Consider the following 16,558-nt stretch of genomic DNA (forward strand, 5'->3'; position numbering starts at 1 on the left):
CAGCGCGCGCGGCCGGCCGCTTTTTGGATAGGCTTACCGAGGGGTTGGAGGGCCGTGGCTGTGAGTTTTGAAAGAGTCAAACTTTACATTTTTCATAACACAGCTGCGTCGAAGACGGCAGGTCACCGTGAAAGAGTGACTGCCGGGCTGAGGCGGGCTAGCCCGCCTACCGGAGTGGCACGGCACGGGCAGCGCCGGCTTTTACACGCCGAGGTGCTGGTGCCGGTATTTTCACATGCGGGGCCCACAGAAGCTGTACACTGAAATGGTGCCTGTCGTGGTTTTGTAGTCGAAATAAACGTGCACTTGTTAGGTGTGGGGGGGAGACATATGAAGATGCAACTCTCTGCATCTCTATATGTCTACAGCTTTATACCATACTTCCGTAGGTAGTGATAAACAAAGACTGTTTACGGAAGCACATTTCGCCTCTAATTAAGTGGGCAGGAGGATACCAGCGGGATGGGGGGGAGGGGGTTCAGCGGACCCGCTGGCGGGCGCTCGCGGGGAGCAGAGCGCCGCACGTCCGCGGCGGCGCCCATGGCCCCGCAGTGGCGCTGCGCGGACAGCAGCCAACCAGGAGGCCCCATGCAAATGTGCGCGGCGGCGTCCCCCGCGCCGGTGCGCGCCGCGGCTGCCCGGTTGCCATGGCGACGCGCGGCGGCCTTGCCCCCCCTCCCCCGCTCTCCCCGCGCCCGGGCGGCTCCCGGGGAGACCCCCCGCGGGGCGGCGGCGGCGAGGAGGCAGCGGAGCAGCGCGCCCGGCGGCCGGGGCGGCGGGCGGCGCCGGCAGCGGCTCCGGCTGGCCATGCCAGCGCCCGCCGCCGATGCTGAGTCAGACGCAGGTATCCCGAAATCCCTCTCTGATGAGCGGCTCTCGGAGGCCATGGAGGAGCTCGAGCACACGTGCCCCCAGCCTCGCCTGGTGAGTCGCGCCTCCGCCCAGCCCGGCCCCGGCCCTCCCGGCTGCGGCTCCGGGCGAGCTGGGCTCCCCCGGCGGCGCCGGGCCGGCCGCGGGGGGAGATAACGGGCCGGGGGAGTGGGGGCGGCGGTGGGGTGCGCGTACCGGGTGGTGTATGTGGGGGGGTGACTCTGAGGAAGAGGCCGGTGGTGTGTGAGGGCAGGTGTCTTTGTGCAGCAGAGCACATCAGGCAGCCGAAAGGTGTGTGTGTAGGGGGGGAAATGGCATTTTTCACCTTCTTCCCTTACGGTGCGGATTCGGAGTTTATGTTGCCCTTGCTTGTTCTTTGTCTTTTTGCTGACTTCAGGAAATACAGTGACAGATAAGCAGAATTCCTGGTCCTCTATTTAACCCTCTCCCCCCAAAAAGACCAACCCCCCTCCCCCCAAAATCCCAAAGCCCAGACTGAACTAAGGATGCATTAGAAAAACGATGTGCTGAAATTTGCCGCATTTTTAAAAGGTTCCCGTGAAATTGCCAGCGTGCACTTCCATGATTTCACCTCAGGTAATGGGAAACATGTGACTCGGTAAAGCCATATTACAATAAAAAAGCTGCATGTCTTTAATTATTAATGCAGAGAAACAGCGTATTCAAAGGAGCTGGCTCTACGGGGGGTGGTTCGTCCCTGTATCTCTCTGTACCTGCTGTGCTGACTAGAGCTGTGCCCCCCAGCTCTCTCATTTTCAGTGCCCGAGYTCTGCAGGTTCATCCTGCATCAACTGGGAGCTGCTCTTTAATGACCAGCGTAAGGTGGTAAGGTGTCCCTTGCTGCTCAAACCCTGAGGCCTATAAAATTTAGCACACCTGGTAATGGTAAACCCCACTTCTTTCAACTTCAGATCCCAGTGAGGAGTTTCCTTTTAGACTGAGGGTATGTGGCTTAAGGAACAGAATTGTGCAGGGCTGGGTTTTTCTGTGYGTGTGTGTGTTGGGGGGGAGAGCCGGAAGACTGATAGTAAAAATAGTCTTGACATTCTTCTATTAAAGGTGAGATGAGACTCCTCCAGATGGTACAGGCAACTTTACAAGGCCACTGCATCCTAAGAGTTAATGTTCTGAGAACTGACTTTTTTTTATGTACTAATTTAAAGAAAAATTGGAATGTTTTCTTGCTTTTTATTTAAACCCATCTTTTATTACTCCTGCCAAGAATGATCACTCCTTTCCCTATTATTGCATGCACCATTGGCAAGGCAGTAATAATAATAATAATAATACATATATGCATGCATGCATATAAAAGCAAGACCAAGAAATGCGGAGACAGTACTAAGGTGTGAAAGCGCATGACCAATGCAACACTTTAGCACTGCAAATTAAATCATTTAACACCAGAATTCAGTCACAGTCCTAATTAAAATATATTTTAAATCAAACTTCAGTAATTAAATTCAACATTATAGTTCAGACATACTTCTAGTATGACAAGAAATAGCAATTGTTGTTGGAGTTGACCTAAATTAATATTTTCTATTTGCTAGACTTAAAATCTACTTTAAATAAAACTCTTAATTTGTTAGTGGAAGGCTTTTGGAGCTTTTTTAGTAGGTAAAGTTAGCTCATGTGTTGTTAGCACAGTGTGTTCATACATGCTAAGATTTCTCTGTCAAAAGCTCAGCTATAACAACCCTTTTGAATATATTACTCCATGTAGTCTGACACTTTAAAAGATTTTAAAGAAAGAAGTGACAATATGATGCCAGTATTTACAGTATCACTTATTCCAGTAGAATTCCTATGGAAATTAAGGTGACAGCTAGCATACATGAATAAAACAGGAATTCATTATGATGTTTTAGATCTTCATGAGTATCAGTAAATTAATAATGGACAATGGAGACATTCTGAATAAAGATTTATGGAAAATGTGTCCATATAAAGTGATATTTTGTCAGACAGCAGATCTACCTTATCTTCAGGCAAAAAAAAAAATTGCCTGTCGAAGTATTATACAATATATTGCACTTAATTAGGGTAAAAGGAGTGATAAAGACAAGTGTAGTTAACCTTCCCTTTACAATGTTATGTCTCAGATGAGAAGAATTCAGAGCCAGTGTCCCATAGCGTTAAATGGAATTCAACAAATGATCTAATAACATGGATTTTTAAGCTCCTGTCGGATCCTTTTTAATATCTTTGGTACCTTTTCTGATCCCACTCCTATGAAGTCAGCAGGTATAGTGGTGAATCGAGTTGCTCACTTCATTAGTATATAGGAAAGAGRATATCTTGGTTAACATTTTTCTATTTATTATCCTAGACTCTAGTTTTGGTACTTTGGAATTATACAAATGGTGGCAAGTCAAGTTTGTGGTATTTATAGATGATTTTTAATGCTGCTCATTGGTTATTATAAGGCTATAAAATTAATTAATTGGACTTCAATTTCTTAATATAGTCTCATTTAAAAAAAGCTATTTTTAATTAAAAAAGGATCAATAAATAGAACGTTAAAATGATCCCAAGTTTTAGAAGATGGAAAGGGGGTTAGTTGCTTTTTGGAAACAGATGTTGTCATCATCTTTTTCATTAAAAAAGAAATGGTTTATTTAAAGCCTTAAAACTGTGAATATTTTTAGTGGATATCTGTCACCAGATCCTCTGATTTTAGGCTATGGAGTCTGCTAGCTTGGCAGGAAGTGTCACAGTAGGACTAAAGAAAACCCCTGTATCCTTCAATGAGCAGGAAAACAGGGGACACTGAAGGCAGTTCTCAGGTAAGTTTCCATGTGTATTGAAACCTGAGGTTTTCTAGTGTGTAGTACTGTTGTGATATAAGTTGCCATTAATTTTTTTCCCAAGACACTGTTTGGGTTTTCTTAACCAGCTAAAGCTCTTATGAGCATTCATGCTTCAGTCAATTACTCTGATCCATCCTCCACTAAATCTTTGCCTTCTTTATGTTCTCAACTTCCATGTATCTGAATGCTAAAAAAACCTCTTGTGGAGTTGCACATGTACCTTAGCCTCAATGCACAATGGAGAAACAAGGCAATTGAAGTATAAGGCTTTGTCCACAGTGGTGATTTTAGCGGTTGTGTAGTCAAGAAAGAATACAAATGAACAGCATTTCTCCAATCCTGGTTTGTATAGTTTTGTATTTTTCTATTTCTCATCTAGACCAAACTGCTGAGTTAAGCCACTTCTTAATCCACTGCTGTCCCATCAGGTTTTTTAAGTGAGCATTGTTGCTCCTACTTAAACACTAGGATGTCCATGGTTTGATCTTTGTTGTTTGAACAACATTGCTGCCAGTTGTATGATGCAATGCATTAAAGATATGGCAGTTGCCCCCAGTTAACTTTCAGTGAGTTGCACACCACGGACAGGCTGTGGATCTTGTCCTGGGAATCTCAACATTATGGTTTGACCATGTGCAGCTATACTAAACAGGCCTGTAAGTGAGGCAAGCTCTTAGTTTAACTGGATGGCAGAGATACCAAAGGAGGAAGCACAAAAGAGTTAGTACAAAGTCTTGTTAAACAACTTGCTTATTTTTTTCCTTAATTTATATATGTCCCTTAGGATCAAGAGTTTGACTTTAGTCCCTCAGGAAACTCTGTGTGGGTAGTTCCAAAGGATAAGTGTGCACTGTGAGAATCACCAATTCTCACTATACTCATACCTGAAATAAAGAAACAGACATTTCAATACACTTTATTCAGGGAGACAATTCCAGATAGTGTCTTTCACAAAAAGAAGCAATGGCAATTTATAACGACAGTGCTGCAAATAAAACAAAAATGAATACACATCGAAACTTACTTGAAAACAAACTTCAAAACCTACTGCTTGGTCTCATCTTTCCTTTAGCCATACTGGGAGTTTCCTTTCTTCATGCAATCCCAGATACTGCTCCCAAGCCTGGATTTATTTGTACTGCCTTGCCATGAGATTCAGAGGCTACAGCCTCTTACAATTCAATTGGAATCGGGCACCAAATACCTTGGGGCCACTGGCTCTATGATACTCTGGTGAATGAGCCTCAGGAGCATTTGATGATCACAGCCCTCATGTCATTTTAGGTGTCAGCTGCTTTAGCCATTTCATTTATTGTATAAATTTTTTAGAAGAAATGACAGTCCATGAATTTGTTTTTTCAAATTATTCAGGTACATTTGGAAAACACTGATTTTTTTTATTTTTATTTTTTAATTAAAAAGTAAAGGAGAAAGTTTCAGTACTTTCCCTCACTGGAGCTGTAGTAATGGTTTAAGGTGGCACTAGACTGCCTCTAGAGACAGTTTCCCTATTGCTGCTGTTAAGCAATGAAATGTTGAGCATGACATTTAAAATAACTGCAAGAAATGTGTGCAGGCCTTGGCTTTCTATGTTTTTATCCCTGGGTACCTTACTCCTTTCTTATTTGCAAACAGTGTTTTGAGAGGGTCTGGTGCATCCTGTAGAATTATTTCAAATATTCTACTTCCATGAGCTTCTGTATATCTTCATATTTATTTTTCAGATATCACTGAAAGAGATGTGCAATTTTAACCAGGGAAGCGAAACCCAGATTTAGGGGACTTTATTGTGGTTACAAAGTATCCCGTGCTTCTTTTTCTCTCTCACCTGATGTTATGACTTAGGGGAGGGGTCTGCCATCTGTTTACCTCAAACAGGAACTAAGCACAGGCATGTATGTAGAAAGCCTCACATTTGAGCAACCCAGAATGATTTTATCTGATTGATTAAATATTATGTTGGTCCAAAAAAGTTTTGTTTCTGCTCTGGCTTAATTTTAGTTTTCATAAATGTTGGCTACTACATAAAAGCACAAACTCATAAAAGCATGCCAAGTGTGTCTTGCACTTGTGCATATGTAGCATTCTTTGCCACACTTAAAAACAAACAAACAAATAACATGTGGCTGTAGGCACCAAAATTTAAACTGTGATTTGCCTCTGCTACGTCAAGGAATGTGCAATTGGTATACGTTCTGAAATGCCACAATCTCAGCAAAAAATATGCTGCAATACATATTGGTCAGGCATACAGAAATTTGTTCGCAAGATTCACAAATGAGACATAAAAACAGGGAACAAATGTTACATTCTATGTACTGTATGCCTTGCTTGCAAACGCATATCTGCAATGCTATTTCAGATGCACCCTTGTTAGGAGAATGTTACCTAGTTCTTAAACTGTGCTGTTGTAGTTACTGTGAGGGTTTGTGTATATCTTTTAAAAAATGTTGAATACCATTGTAATTAGATTCCCTTTCCCTCCAAAGACATATCTAACATTTTAATATAACATATCTAGAAAGAAACCCAATACATATGTACATATGAAGCAGAAGAAATACAGAATTAGGAGCCAAATACTAACAACACAGGCAAAGAGTACATGCAGTGTATAATCACACATCTAGGATCATGCACAAACACTCAGTGCAGCTGGGATCATCCATCACAATATTGGGTTAAACCTTCCTTTCCAAGTAATCTGCTTTCATTTCCTACACACATGTTAGAATAAGGGTGTAAAGTGAAAAAGCTGTTGTGAAAAGCACTGGATGAATCAGAGATTCTTTATAGAAGAATCCCAATGCACTTCCTGTGGGAAAATAGTTCTTCCCAGGATGCTTCTGTGTTCCGACTGGGAGGTCTGCAAATAACACATGCTTCGTGTGCTGGGGGAAAAATGACTTTTTTTGCTTGAACATAGCTCTATTTTGAGTAATGGTTTATAAAAAAAAATGCTATCATACATCTGACACAAGATAACTGATATTTAATAAATATCTTTATGTAGAGATTGAATACTGGGCCAAATCCATCATTTCTCTTAGCTGTAACTCTGTTGATTTCAGTAGATTAACCCTTGCCTGCATTAAATCTGAAGTTAGCCCCGTGTAGGCATATGTCAGGTATATGCACCTATGTATAAGTAAAAAAAAAAACGGGTATTAGAAATCCAAAAATATGAACTGACACTGTCTCCAATTTCTGGATTGATAAATGAAATACAGAATGGCATCAGAACAGTAGTCCCACATTTTTGGTCTGTTGAACACTGCCAACCTCAGCATTTATCATGGCCCAGCAAACACCTACCATTCAGCTTTTATTTCCAGATGCTCTAAGGACAGTATGGTTCTGCAGTCTGGTTGCAATGTCCTCTTTTTGTGATTGCATCTGCAGGCTACAGTCTGGGAACTAGTGCCCCAGTGAGGGAGCCACACACTCCCTTATGCTGAAATATTGCAGATTCCTTCTGAATGCTGGGACATCTGACAGCTGAGCTAAGTCCCTAGCGATGAGAATGGTAGGAACTAGGCTCACAGACTGCACACTACCTTAGCTTCAGTTTGTTCTTTAAATGAGTCATACCCAGGTCACTTGTATGCAGCGCTCCTAACAGCTGTGCCAATAAAGCAAGGTCAGAAGTGTACATTGCAGAAAGTCACATTTCTTTTCCAGCGTATATTCACATAGCTTGAGATGCTTCATCAGGAGTTCTTTCACTTGAACTCTGCTTGACTGGAGGCCCATCCCACCTCTATCATGGATTTTATTTTCTAAATAATGTGTTTCAGTTCAAGTCAAAAATTATGGCTGTCAAGCAGGAATCTTGTCATGAAATTCTGTAGCCTTTTGCAAAGATTAGAATAGATTACACAATAGTTGTTCGAGTTTCACAGTCTGTGAATCTGTACATACAAACATCACTATGCTTCTTCAGAAGGCTGTGAAAGCTGTTTTCCTGCTATTACACCTTAAATTTGTAATTGTATCTTGCATTTAATAATTACCAACTTAACAGTAATGACAAGCAAAGTCTATTTGATTGAAGATGAAGTCCAGAAAAAAGCAGTTGAGAATAAGGCAATTTGGAATGTTTGCAAACAGATTTTTAAAAAATTTGTTATTTTTATTAGGTTATTTTGCACTATTTTTTTTGTTCATATCCACCTCCCAGAGTCAGCAGAACTGTGGGAGAACAAGCTGGGTTCCCTTTTGATTCATGCATTAGCATTGGAACTGTTTGTTGTTTGTGAAAACTTTACCTTGAGGCACCCAACAACAACCTTCAATTACAACTTAATTGCTCATAAATTTACCCATTTGGGTCTTGGTTAATAGTGGTAATACATTAGACAACATRATTTTCGTTTTTCACAGTGTTCACTCTTTGAACCTCCAAGAGAAGACTTAGGTAGTCTTTACCATGTTCTTTGCACTTGCAAAGCATATTCATACTTCAGAAACTCAGCATGTATTTTTAGTTCCTTCTAAAGGTTTTTGGTAGTGGTTTACTCTTAAAAAATGTTCCTAAACTGATGTCAGTGTTTCCTGCTCTGAAATTATTGTTTGTCAACATCAGGACCAGTTTCCCAAAGTATGTTTTCCTCATTTGCGTAGATCATACCCATGTGATTTGTTYCAGTGAAATCAGTTATCTGTTTCAAAGGCTCCCTCTGAGATAAAAGGAGATTACAGCATCATACCTCCCACTAAATTTGCATGCCAGTTTTATTATTTTGTAAGCACAGGCCAACTCTGTGCTACAAAATTTTGCCTGTGTAGCTGTATTGGTTCAAGATCTAAAATTTTCTTAGACATTTGTTGATGGCAAAATCTGTGATGCAAGTACAGCTATACCGTGAACAGTATTTTTGCCTGTTTAAGTTAAGTGCTAAAGGAGGTACCACAGCTGTGCCAATTAAAAAAAAAAAAAAAAGGTGTAGTTTCTTCCATTGGCATACGTTGCATACAATTACCCTGCAGACAGAGTTATAATGGCAGATGCCCTATTGCATAGATGGCTCTATATTTTCCTGTTTTCAGAAATTCTTCTGTCTTCCTTGCTGCTGGGTAAAAACCCATACAGAAGACAAAAATAATTATCCCTGTTGCAGATTTTAAAGAGTCTGAGAAAAGAGGTGGTATGGAGGTGCTCATACTTTTGTCATGTTATTTCAGTGATATGACTCCTGTTCCTCTACAAATAACCTACTACTTTCCTTTAATTACATAGGAAACATAGGTTCCTAATGTTTATCTATCTGCTGAATTTCAGTTAAGTTAAATGACTACAATAGCCTATGAAGAGTGATAATAAAAAGGCAACATTAAGACACACCCCAAAATAAACTACTTTTCCTAGCTGTCATGTAGGATTTCTCTGTAAAATATCCTGGCCAGAGAGCCAGCTCAGCTGGGGAGTGCTGCCTGCCACACTGTACTCCCCTCTGTGGATTACAGTAAATATAGTTGAGGGTTACAAAGACATTACCAGGTGCAAATGAAGCTCTGAGTCATTTTCTGGGAAACCCCACTTTTCCTGCCTTCCCATCTTTTAATTTAGTGAAGTTTATTGAAATTGGTTGTTATTTTTGGAGCTTGTGAGAATGCAAGTAAGACATTATTTAAACTTGTCACAGAACAAATCACTTGTGATGATGCAAGTATTACTTGATGTGTGTTTTGGGCACACAAGGTTCATCTTCAGTCTTAGGACATCAATTTAATTACATTTGAATCCAGTGTCCTCATTCTCAGGAAACAGAACTTGCACTGCCAGACCTTTGCAGAGTTTGATAACATGTTTGAAAGTAAATATTACTAAAGAGTGCTAATTGTACAATGACTTTTCCATTTACGACATGTAATTGGCTTTCTCTAAACACCACACATCATAACATACTACTAATAAAATATCAACATGACACTTAGACTGCTTGAATGAAAGTAAAGTCTCCCTTCTCATATCAGGTATTAGGGGCTTATGTCATGAAAAATAACCCCAAAGTGTGAGCACCACATGAGTAATTTCCTATCCCTATCTATTAAAGCTCTGTGAATTGGAAGAGTATCAGTATGAAGACTATATAACCACCTTGCGGTTACAGAGAAGGGCAGCAAAAATAAAGGTGTTGAGTGGCTTCCATACAGGGAACAAATAAACAGGGAAAAGCACTTCAGCCTGGAAAAAATGGCTTGAGGGGAGAAAAGAGAGAGGGCTGTGAAATCATGAGGGGCAGGGAAAAGATGAATATAGATCAGTCTCCTGAAGCTTCCAATACAAGAATTAGAAAATATCAACTAGTACAAGCAAGAGACAGATTCAGAATGAGCAAAATGAAATATTTTTTCATTTAACTCACACTTAAGCTATAGAATACTTTGCTACAGGATGCTCATAGAAGGATGATCATAGAAGCTTACCGTGGCCCCCCAAAACACGGCTAGTTTGACTTCCTTGACTAATCACAGAATGTAAATGCCTAGAAAATAATGAAGACACAGATGAAGGCAAAAATCTGTCAGATCAAGACAGAAATACATTTGCACAAAGTCTTTCTTTAACCATCTGATTATTGGCAAAATTTTAGCAAACTCCTAGAAGTATTTTAATGGATTAACCAAAATGAAAAAGCTGCTGTATAAATTACTTGCTGTCTTCTCCCAATTCTGGTTATTACTGACAAGAAACTGGAAAGAAGACAAGTAATTATATACAGACTGAAAGATCTTTGATAGATTATTTCTGGTTTTTAATCATTTTTTGAAATATTTTCTTATGCTTTTTATAGGAAACAAATAATCTTATATTATTTTACTCATAAGATGTTTTTGTTAATCTCAGCTGCATTTTTCCTAGGCTAGATCAAGTGAAATAGTCTTGGATACTAATTGGGCGCTATCATTATATTTCACCTGATTTGTCAGCACGCACACCATATTTATGTATTTCTGTATGTGGCTTCTCTTTATCAGAATATTGCTGATTTTAGTCTATTGTGTTAATTATCTTTAATATCCAGTGACTGAGAGGTCTCAGGGTAATGGAAATATTGACAAATCTGGTTCTAAGCCCCAGGTCATAAAGTGAGTTTTAATGTTGAATGATTACAAAAACTGGACCAATGGAAAGCTAATAGAGGTTGTTCTCCATTTAGCAGAGACTGAAAGAAAAGTCTTGGTGTTGCAAAGACGTTTACATGGATTAAAAGCACTACTGTGTTTGCCTGGAAAAAAAAAATCTCTTGCTGCAAACTGGGCCTATTTTCTTCAAATAATCTCCAAGGAAACAGCCTCTACCAAGCTAGGATCTGATTACCAGTTGCAGGCCTCAGACCATAGCCATTACTATTTTAACATTTCTGCCTTCCTCTTTATCCCAGCATGAACCAAGCTGTATGGGCTGTTGTGTAACTTGACCTTGGTTGGAGATAAAAAGACAGGTTAGCACTCAGCAATCACAAAGACAGAAGTGAAAAGACAGTATTTAGAAAATAAAGAAAGGAGCTCACACTATGTGATTATGTGTAATACTCTATGCTGTGCTATGTGGGTGGCTGGTTGAACAGTTCCCTTCCCTGAAACCCAGACAGAAACTTGGAGTTTGTCATAGTTTCTCCATTTTTAAACTCATCTTAAGAAAAGTAGAAGGAAAAAAGAAATCTATGTTGAGAGCTTTTGGGAAGCAAAATAAATAGTAAATCCCAAAGCAGTAGGAGCTGCAAATGGATCTTAGAGCTCAGTTTATACCTTTGCTGCAACGTTAGGTCAAGAAAATGAAGGGGCCTGTGACTATCTAAACCTTAAGCCTATCAATTGTGTTGTCTGGCAAAGTGAATGCTTTGCAGACAAGTGCAAAAGACATTATGAAGTGATTACATTAACAAGTGTGGAAGAAACTAGAGTGGCAAGCAATATTTTGCTAGGAGAACTGTGGATTTGTCTTGTGTGAAGCTATGCAATCTTTTTATAGCCATGCACCACTCCATAATATGTCCTCCTTTGGAGGTTCACATGATCTAATCGCAGGCATCCAAGACTGCTTTGGAACCAAGATCCTTCCATATCCCATCCAAGGGACCTGGATGTAAGTCCCTAACTTACGTGGTTTGAGTAGCCCCCTGAGAGCTATTTGTGACATTCTTCAGTGGCTTGCTGTCTGACTGGGACTCCCCAGGCGTATAGCCTGCATCTGGTGTTATTCATTAACATGTGGGATGATGAATAGAACTATATGTCTTAAATTCACAGACAGTATCAAGCTGAGAGAGGTCCAAGGAAGAGGGAGGACAGGAGTAGAATTCAAAGAGATGTTGAGAAATCGGAGAAGCAGAAAGAGCTCAATTCACTAAGGACAAAGTCAGAGGGAAACAATCAGCTGCACACATAGAGATGGGAAATAAGAGAGCCACAGTTCCGTACAAAAGAATTGAGAATTGGGTGGCACAGCTGAAAACAAGTCAATGAAGGCAATAATCAAGCCCATATGTATAAAAAAAAGTGGAGATTGTAAGACCTTGCCTGGAATGCTGTCTCTAGTTTCAGGTGCTACCTTTAAAGAAAAATGTACAGTTGGAAAGGGATGACCATGAATGATGGTCAGAGGCCTATTAGACCTGTGAGGAATGGATGAAGGTACTGAAAAAGAGTAAATCTGAGTGAGACACACAGCTGGCTTCAGTTATGGAAAATAGTAGCTTTAAAGCAACAGGAAATAAATTGTTCTTCATGTCCACTGTGCAGAGGAGAAGAGTAATCATTTAAAATTGTTGGTAAGGAACATCTAGATTAGACATTAGAAAGATGCATAAAAGCAGGTAAACACTGTAATTGTGGATTTTAAGAACAGGCTAGATTAATTTCTCTCAGGAGTTATATAAATATATTTGATCCTGCCATTTGGCATCAGAGCCATCTTGAGGTTTCTCTCAGGCCTGTTTTACTTTGATTCTCTGAGCTTCCCATGCAGACAAGCCTGTAAGCCCGGAGGTCAGCAGCAGTTAGGCATTAAATGTCTTTGGGTTAATGTGTCTCAGGGATGCTAAAAAGTAAATGGTCAGTGATTAAGCATTCAGCATCTAAAAACTGAAAGAAGTGTAAATAAAGGGGATGAGATATTTTGTTATGATCAACGACAAGTGCTCAGGCTGATATGACAACTGTGCATGGCACAAATAGTCACTGTCAAAACCAGACTAAACCACTGGTGCCAAGGTCATGAGGTCCCAGGTAAATCATGGTGGAGGCAAAGTGGCACACTTCCTTTGGATGGTCTTAGCCACCATCTCATTCAGAAAAACAAAACAAAACAAAAAACAACTAATGCTAGTTTGCTGCTTCTGTGATTCCATAAAGATTTCAAGCAAAGCGCAGTAGAAACATGTTTTTTCATATCAGACCATATGGCAGACAATAAATACCTGAAGTTTGGATTGCTGATAACTTCCCACATAAGCATGAGCAGAAAATGTAATTTCTGTGATCAGAAGGTTTCCTGACACATAATACTATATCATTCTTCACACATCCTCACTTTCTCTCCTATATCTTTAGGATATAAGCTCTTCAGAACAAGGACCCTTGTGGTGCTCTGATCACAATTAGAGGCTTTTAGTGTTATTACAGTACATGTCAGAGTAGAGAAAGGAATCACAGCTCACTAGACTCTAGTTATGTGGGACATCTGGCTGCAGTCTTGTCTTTATTTTGAATGGCTCCTCAAAATTATCCAGGATTCTGATCTGACTAAAAACACAACAATACATCCTCTAGTCCCCAGTTATCGGTACTCAGTTTTATCAGTGGGAGGAACTGGTGCTTGTGATGAGATGGCCAATTTGCAGCATTCCAAATCCTAATTAGTTTTTCCAGCTATTTTTTATACATAGCAGAATACATTTCACATCTGGTGTCTTTGGACTCATTGAGAGCCAAACCAAGGATTAAGCTGCTTGGGTCCGTAGCCATCTGAGCTGACTTTGCCCTTCAGACAGAACCGTTACTTACCTGCACCTGCACCTGCAAGAAATGTTTGAGCTTCTCAACAGAGACTAAGAATTAGTTTGCATGGTGTGTTTAGGAGGCCTTATTTTCCTCATCATTTTACCTTCTGTGAATTGCATATGCTCAGGCATGACCAAAAAGCAAAAATCCAAAGGAACAAACCAGCATTAAGCCTGGTTAGAGCATCCTGCCACAATTAAATGGTTCTGTTTTAACTACCTGGTGGAAAAACAATTTGACTTTGTGGGTTTTTTTCTTCCTGCTCCACCCTTCTAGACTCTGACAGCACCTGCTCCATTTGCGGATGAAACAAGCTGTCAGTGCCAAGCGCCCCATGAGAAGCTAACTATTGCACAGGCCCGTCTGGGAACACCAGGTAGGTGTGGAGAGCCCCGTCAGCAGGGCCACACGCAGCTCCCGAGTCCCTTACAAACGTGCATCAGTGCTGGCTTGTGCCTTCTGTTTGGAAGCAAAAAGGCCACCCTGATGTCTGGTGCTATCAGATACTGGGGAAGAAAGCAGTACAATTCTCTTTTGTTAGAGAAACAACAAGAGAAAATGTTTCAAGTTAGAGTTTCATGTTCTCATGGGTGCTTGCACACTAGTGGAAAGGAAGGCTTGCCCACCCATTCCAGGCAGCCTGAAAATCATATTGTGTAAGAGCTACCTCCTGAATTCTCTTCACATACTGCCTCTGTACGCTGGAGAATTTCTCCCTTCACTCACGTCCTTGTTGACCATATCAAACCATAGGTGACCTTAAGGCCATTCACCCTTTGCAAAGGGTGCCTGGTTTCTGAACTCTTTATCTGGACATTTTTTCCAAACCTACCTCTGTCATTGGGCTGGAGAGACAAAATGATTTCACAGAAAGTCCCAAATATATTTGAGGCCCCCCCCCCAATTTCTCAGAGACCCTTTAAGAAAAAAGCTTCATATACTTATTTTGCATATTTAAAATAAGCTTTTAAAATATACCCATTTTATAGGAATAAGACCGAGTTTTCAAGTCAGCTTTGCAAAGAACATTTTTCCCATATTTCTGTGGACCATGGATGCCATGATAACCAAGACTTCTCTCTGTAGCACAGAAGCACAATTGATGGAGGTTGGAGCTCTGTTGCTCTCATCTCTGATGGCCTTTTGCTTGGAGGTGACTTCTCTGTGACACAGCTGTGAGGCCTGTTATTTGGTGAAGCAGCTCCTTTTTTCTATCAGAAGGCCGCTGCTGAAGATGTCATACAGAAAGAAAGAATTATAAGAATTATTTATAAAAATAAATGATAGAATCATTAGAAGAGAAGAGCTTGTGGGAAGTATGAAAAATGGGAAGTGAAAGGTTTACGTGGAAGAGGTAAGCAATACATTTTTACAGTGGCAAGCTGTGGGAAAAAGAAAGCCACAGAGCAGAAGGGAGGAAAAGTAGAGGGGAGAAGAAAGCAAGGAAAAAATTGCAAAAAAAATCTAGAAGGCAGGACTGACTAGAAAGGCAGAGAGAAAAGAACAAGACATATGGTAGAACTCTGAATGAGACAGGAGGATGACATTTTTGCTAAATTAGAATAGAGATGATGAATGATAATAAATAGGCTGAGTCTGGGAGAAAACAGCAGTGAATACAGAAAAGAACAAGTAATGAGCAGAGTAAAGCACTGCAAGTTCACTTATGGTATATTTTGAAAATCTGAACTGGGAAAAAAAACTCCACAACCATCTTATCTGGGAATAAAAACCTGTCCAGCAGAATTACCTGCAACTTGTTTTGGGTCTGGAAAATCACTGTTATGTTTCTTTCTCCGCAGTTGACAGACCTGTCAGAGTGTATGCAGATGGGATATTTGACCTCTTCCATTCTGGCCATGCTAGAGCTCTTATGCAAGCCAAAACTCTATTCCCAAATAGCTACTTATTAGTAGGAGGTAAGATCAGAGTTTATTGCACTGGATTTTCGCTTCTGTGCTTCAGCAGCAGAGAGCTATTGCAGTGCTCTCACCCCCAGCTGTTTATACACTATAACTCTGAGTGCTACTTTCTCTCTGCAGGCTTTCTGTAGGCTATTTGCCTTGAATTACATCTTACAATTGCATCAATTAAAGTAAAAGTCAAATTCTGCCCTCAGCAGCACAGGTACAATTCCTGTTCTAGTTTAAGCAGGTGCCTGCATGACGCTGAGCTTAGAATAGCTCCATATGAATAATTTATCTTTTTCATTTATTCCTTCAAAATTGTTCAAAGATGGAGATGAGTGAATGAGATCAACCACTCATTTATTCCTGGCTCCTCAGTCCCTACACTGTCAGCCAGACACAGACCACTTTCCCTGGATGCCAGGTCAGTACCAATGTGTGCAGGCCCAGCCTTCAGCCTCAACAGGGAAGCTAACTCTGACCTGTTAGCCTTGGAGACTCAAACATAGGTCAAGGTTTGAACATATTTTTCAGCTCACAAGTGTTGCTAGGTATGTTACTCTTTCTTTTCAGTTTATTCCGTGAATATCTTCTATTTTGCTGTACAGCTTACTAACAGATGTTCAGCAGTTGGTATATGCCAGACAAGTCACCTGAGAGTGTCTGAGTTTCCTGCCTAGCTGGCTGTGCAAGCACTGCTCTCATGAGGCCTCATAAATATGCATTTCAGTTGCAGTTTCCCTGTGCCTTTGGGTTTGAGATGTGCCTCTCATTAACATTTCACAGCAAAACTCCACTGCTCAAATGCTTACAAAACTGATGCTAAAGAAGCAGTGAGTGCAATGTTCAGACACTTTATGAGACAAATTATTTTGTATCTTTGTCCCAAATCAGTTAAAAAAGGGGAAAAAAAAGTAAGATACAACATACAGGAAAAGC

The 16,558-nt window shown here is 40.6% G+C and overlaps 1 protein-coding gene across 1 annotated transcript in view; it reads left to right on the top strand.

Moving 5' to 3' along the window:
* Positions 1–807: 807 nt before the first annotated feature.
* PCYT1B (phosphate cytidylyltransferase 1, choline, beta) overlaps positions 808–16,558 on the top strand; it is a 31,443-nt gene continuing 15,692 nt past the window's right edge. Inside the window, exons 1-3 of the mRNA XM_026075436.1 lie at positions 808–924; positions 13,989–14,088; positions 15,515–15,631. Coding sequence (XP_025931221.1) covers positions 808–924; positions 13,989–14,088; positions 15,515–15,631 — 334 coding nt within the window. The remainder of the gene's footprint in view (positions 925–13,988; positions 14,089–15,514; positions 15,632–16,558) is intronic.

This window comes from Apteryx rowi, unplaced genomic scaffold (assembly GCF_003343035.1).
Source record: "Apteryx rowi isolate R43461 unplaced genomic scaffold, aptRow1 scaffold_403, whole genome shotgun sequence".
Lineage (NCBI taxonomy): Eukaryota > Metazoa > Chordata > Aves > Apterygiformes > Apterygidae > Apteryx > Apteryx rowi.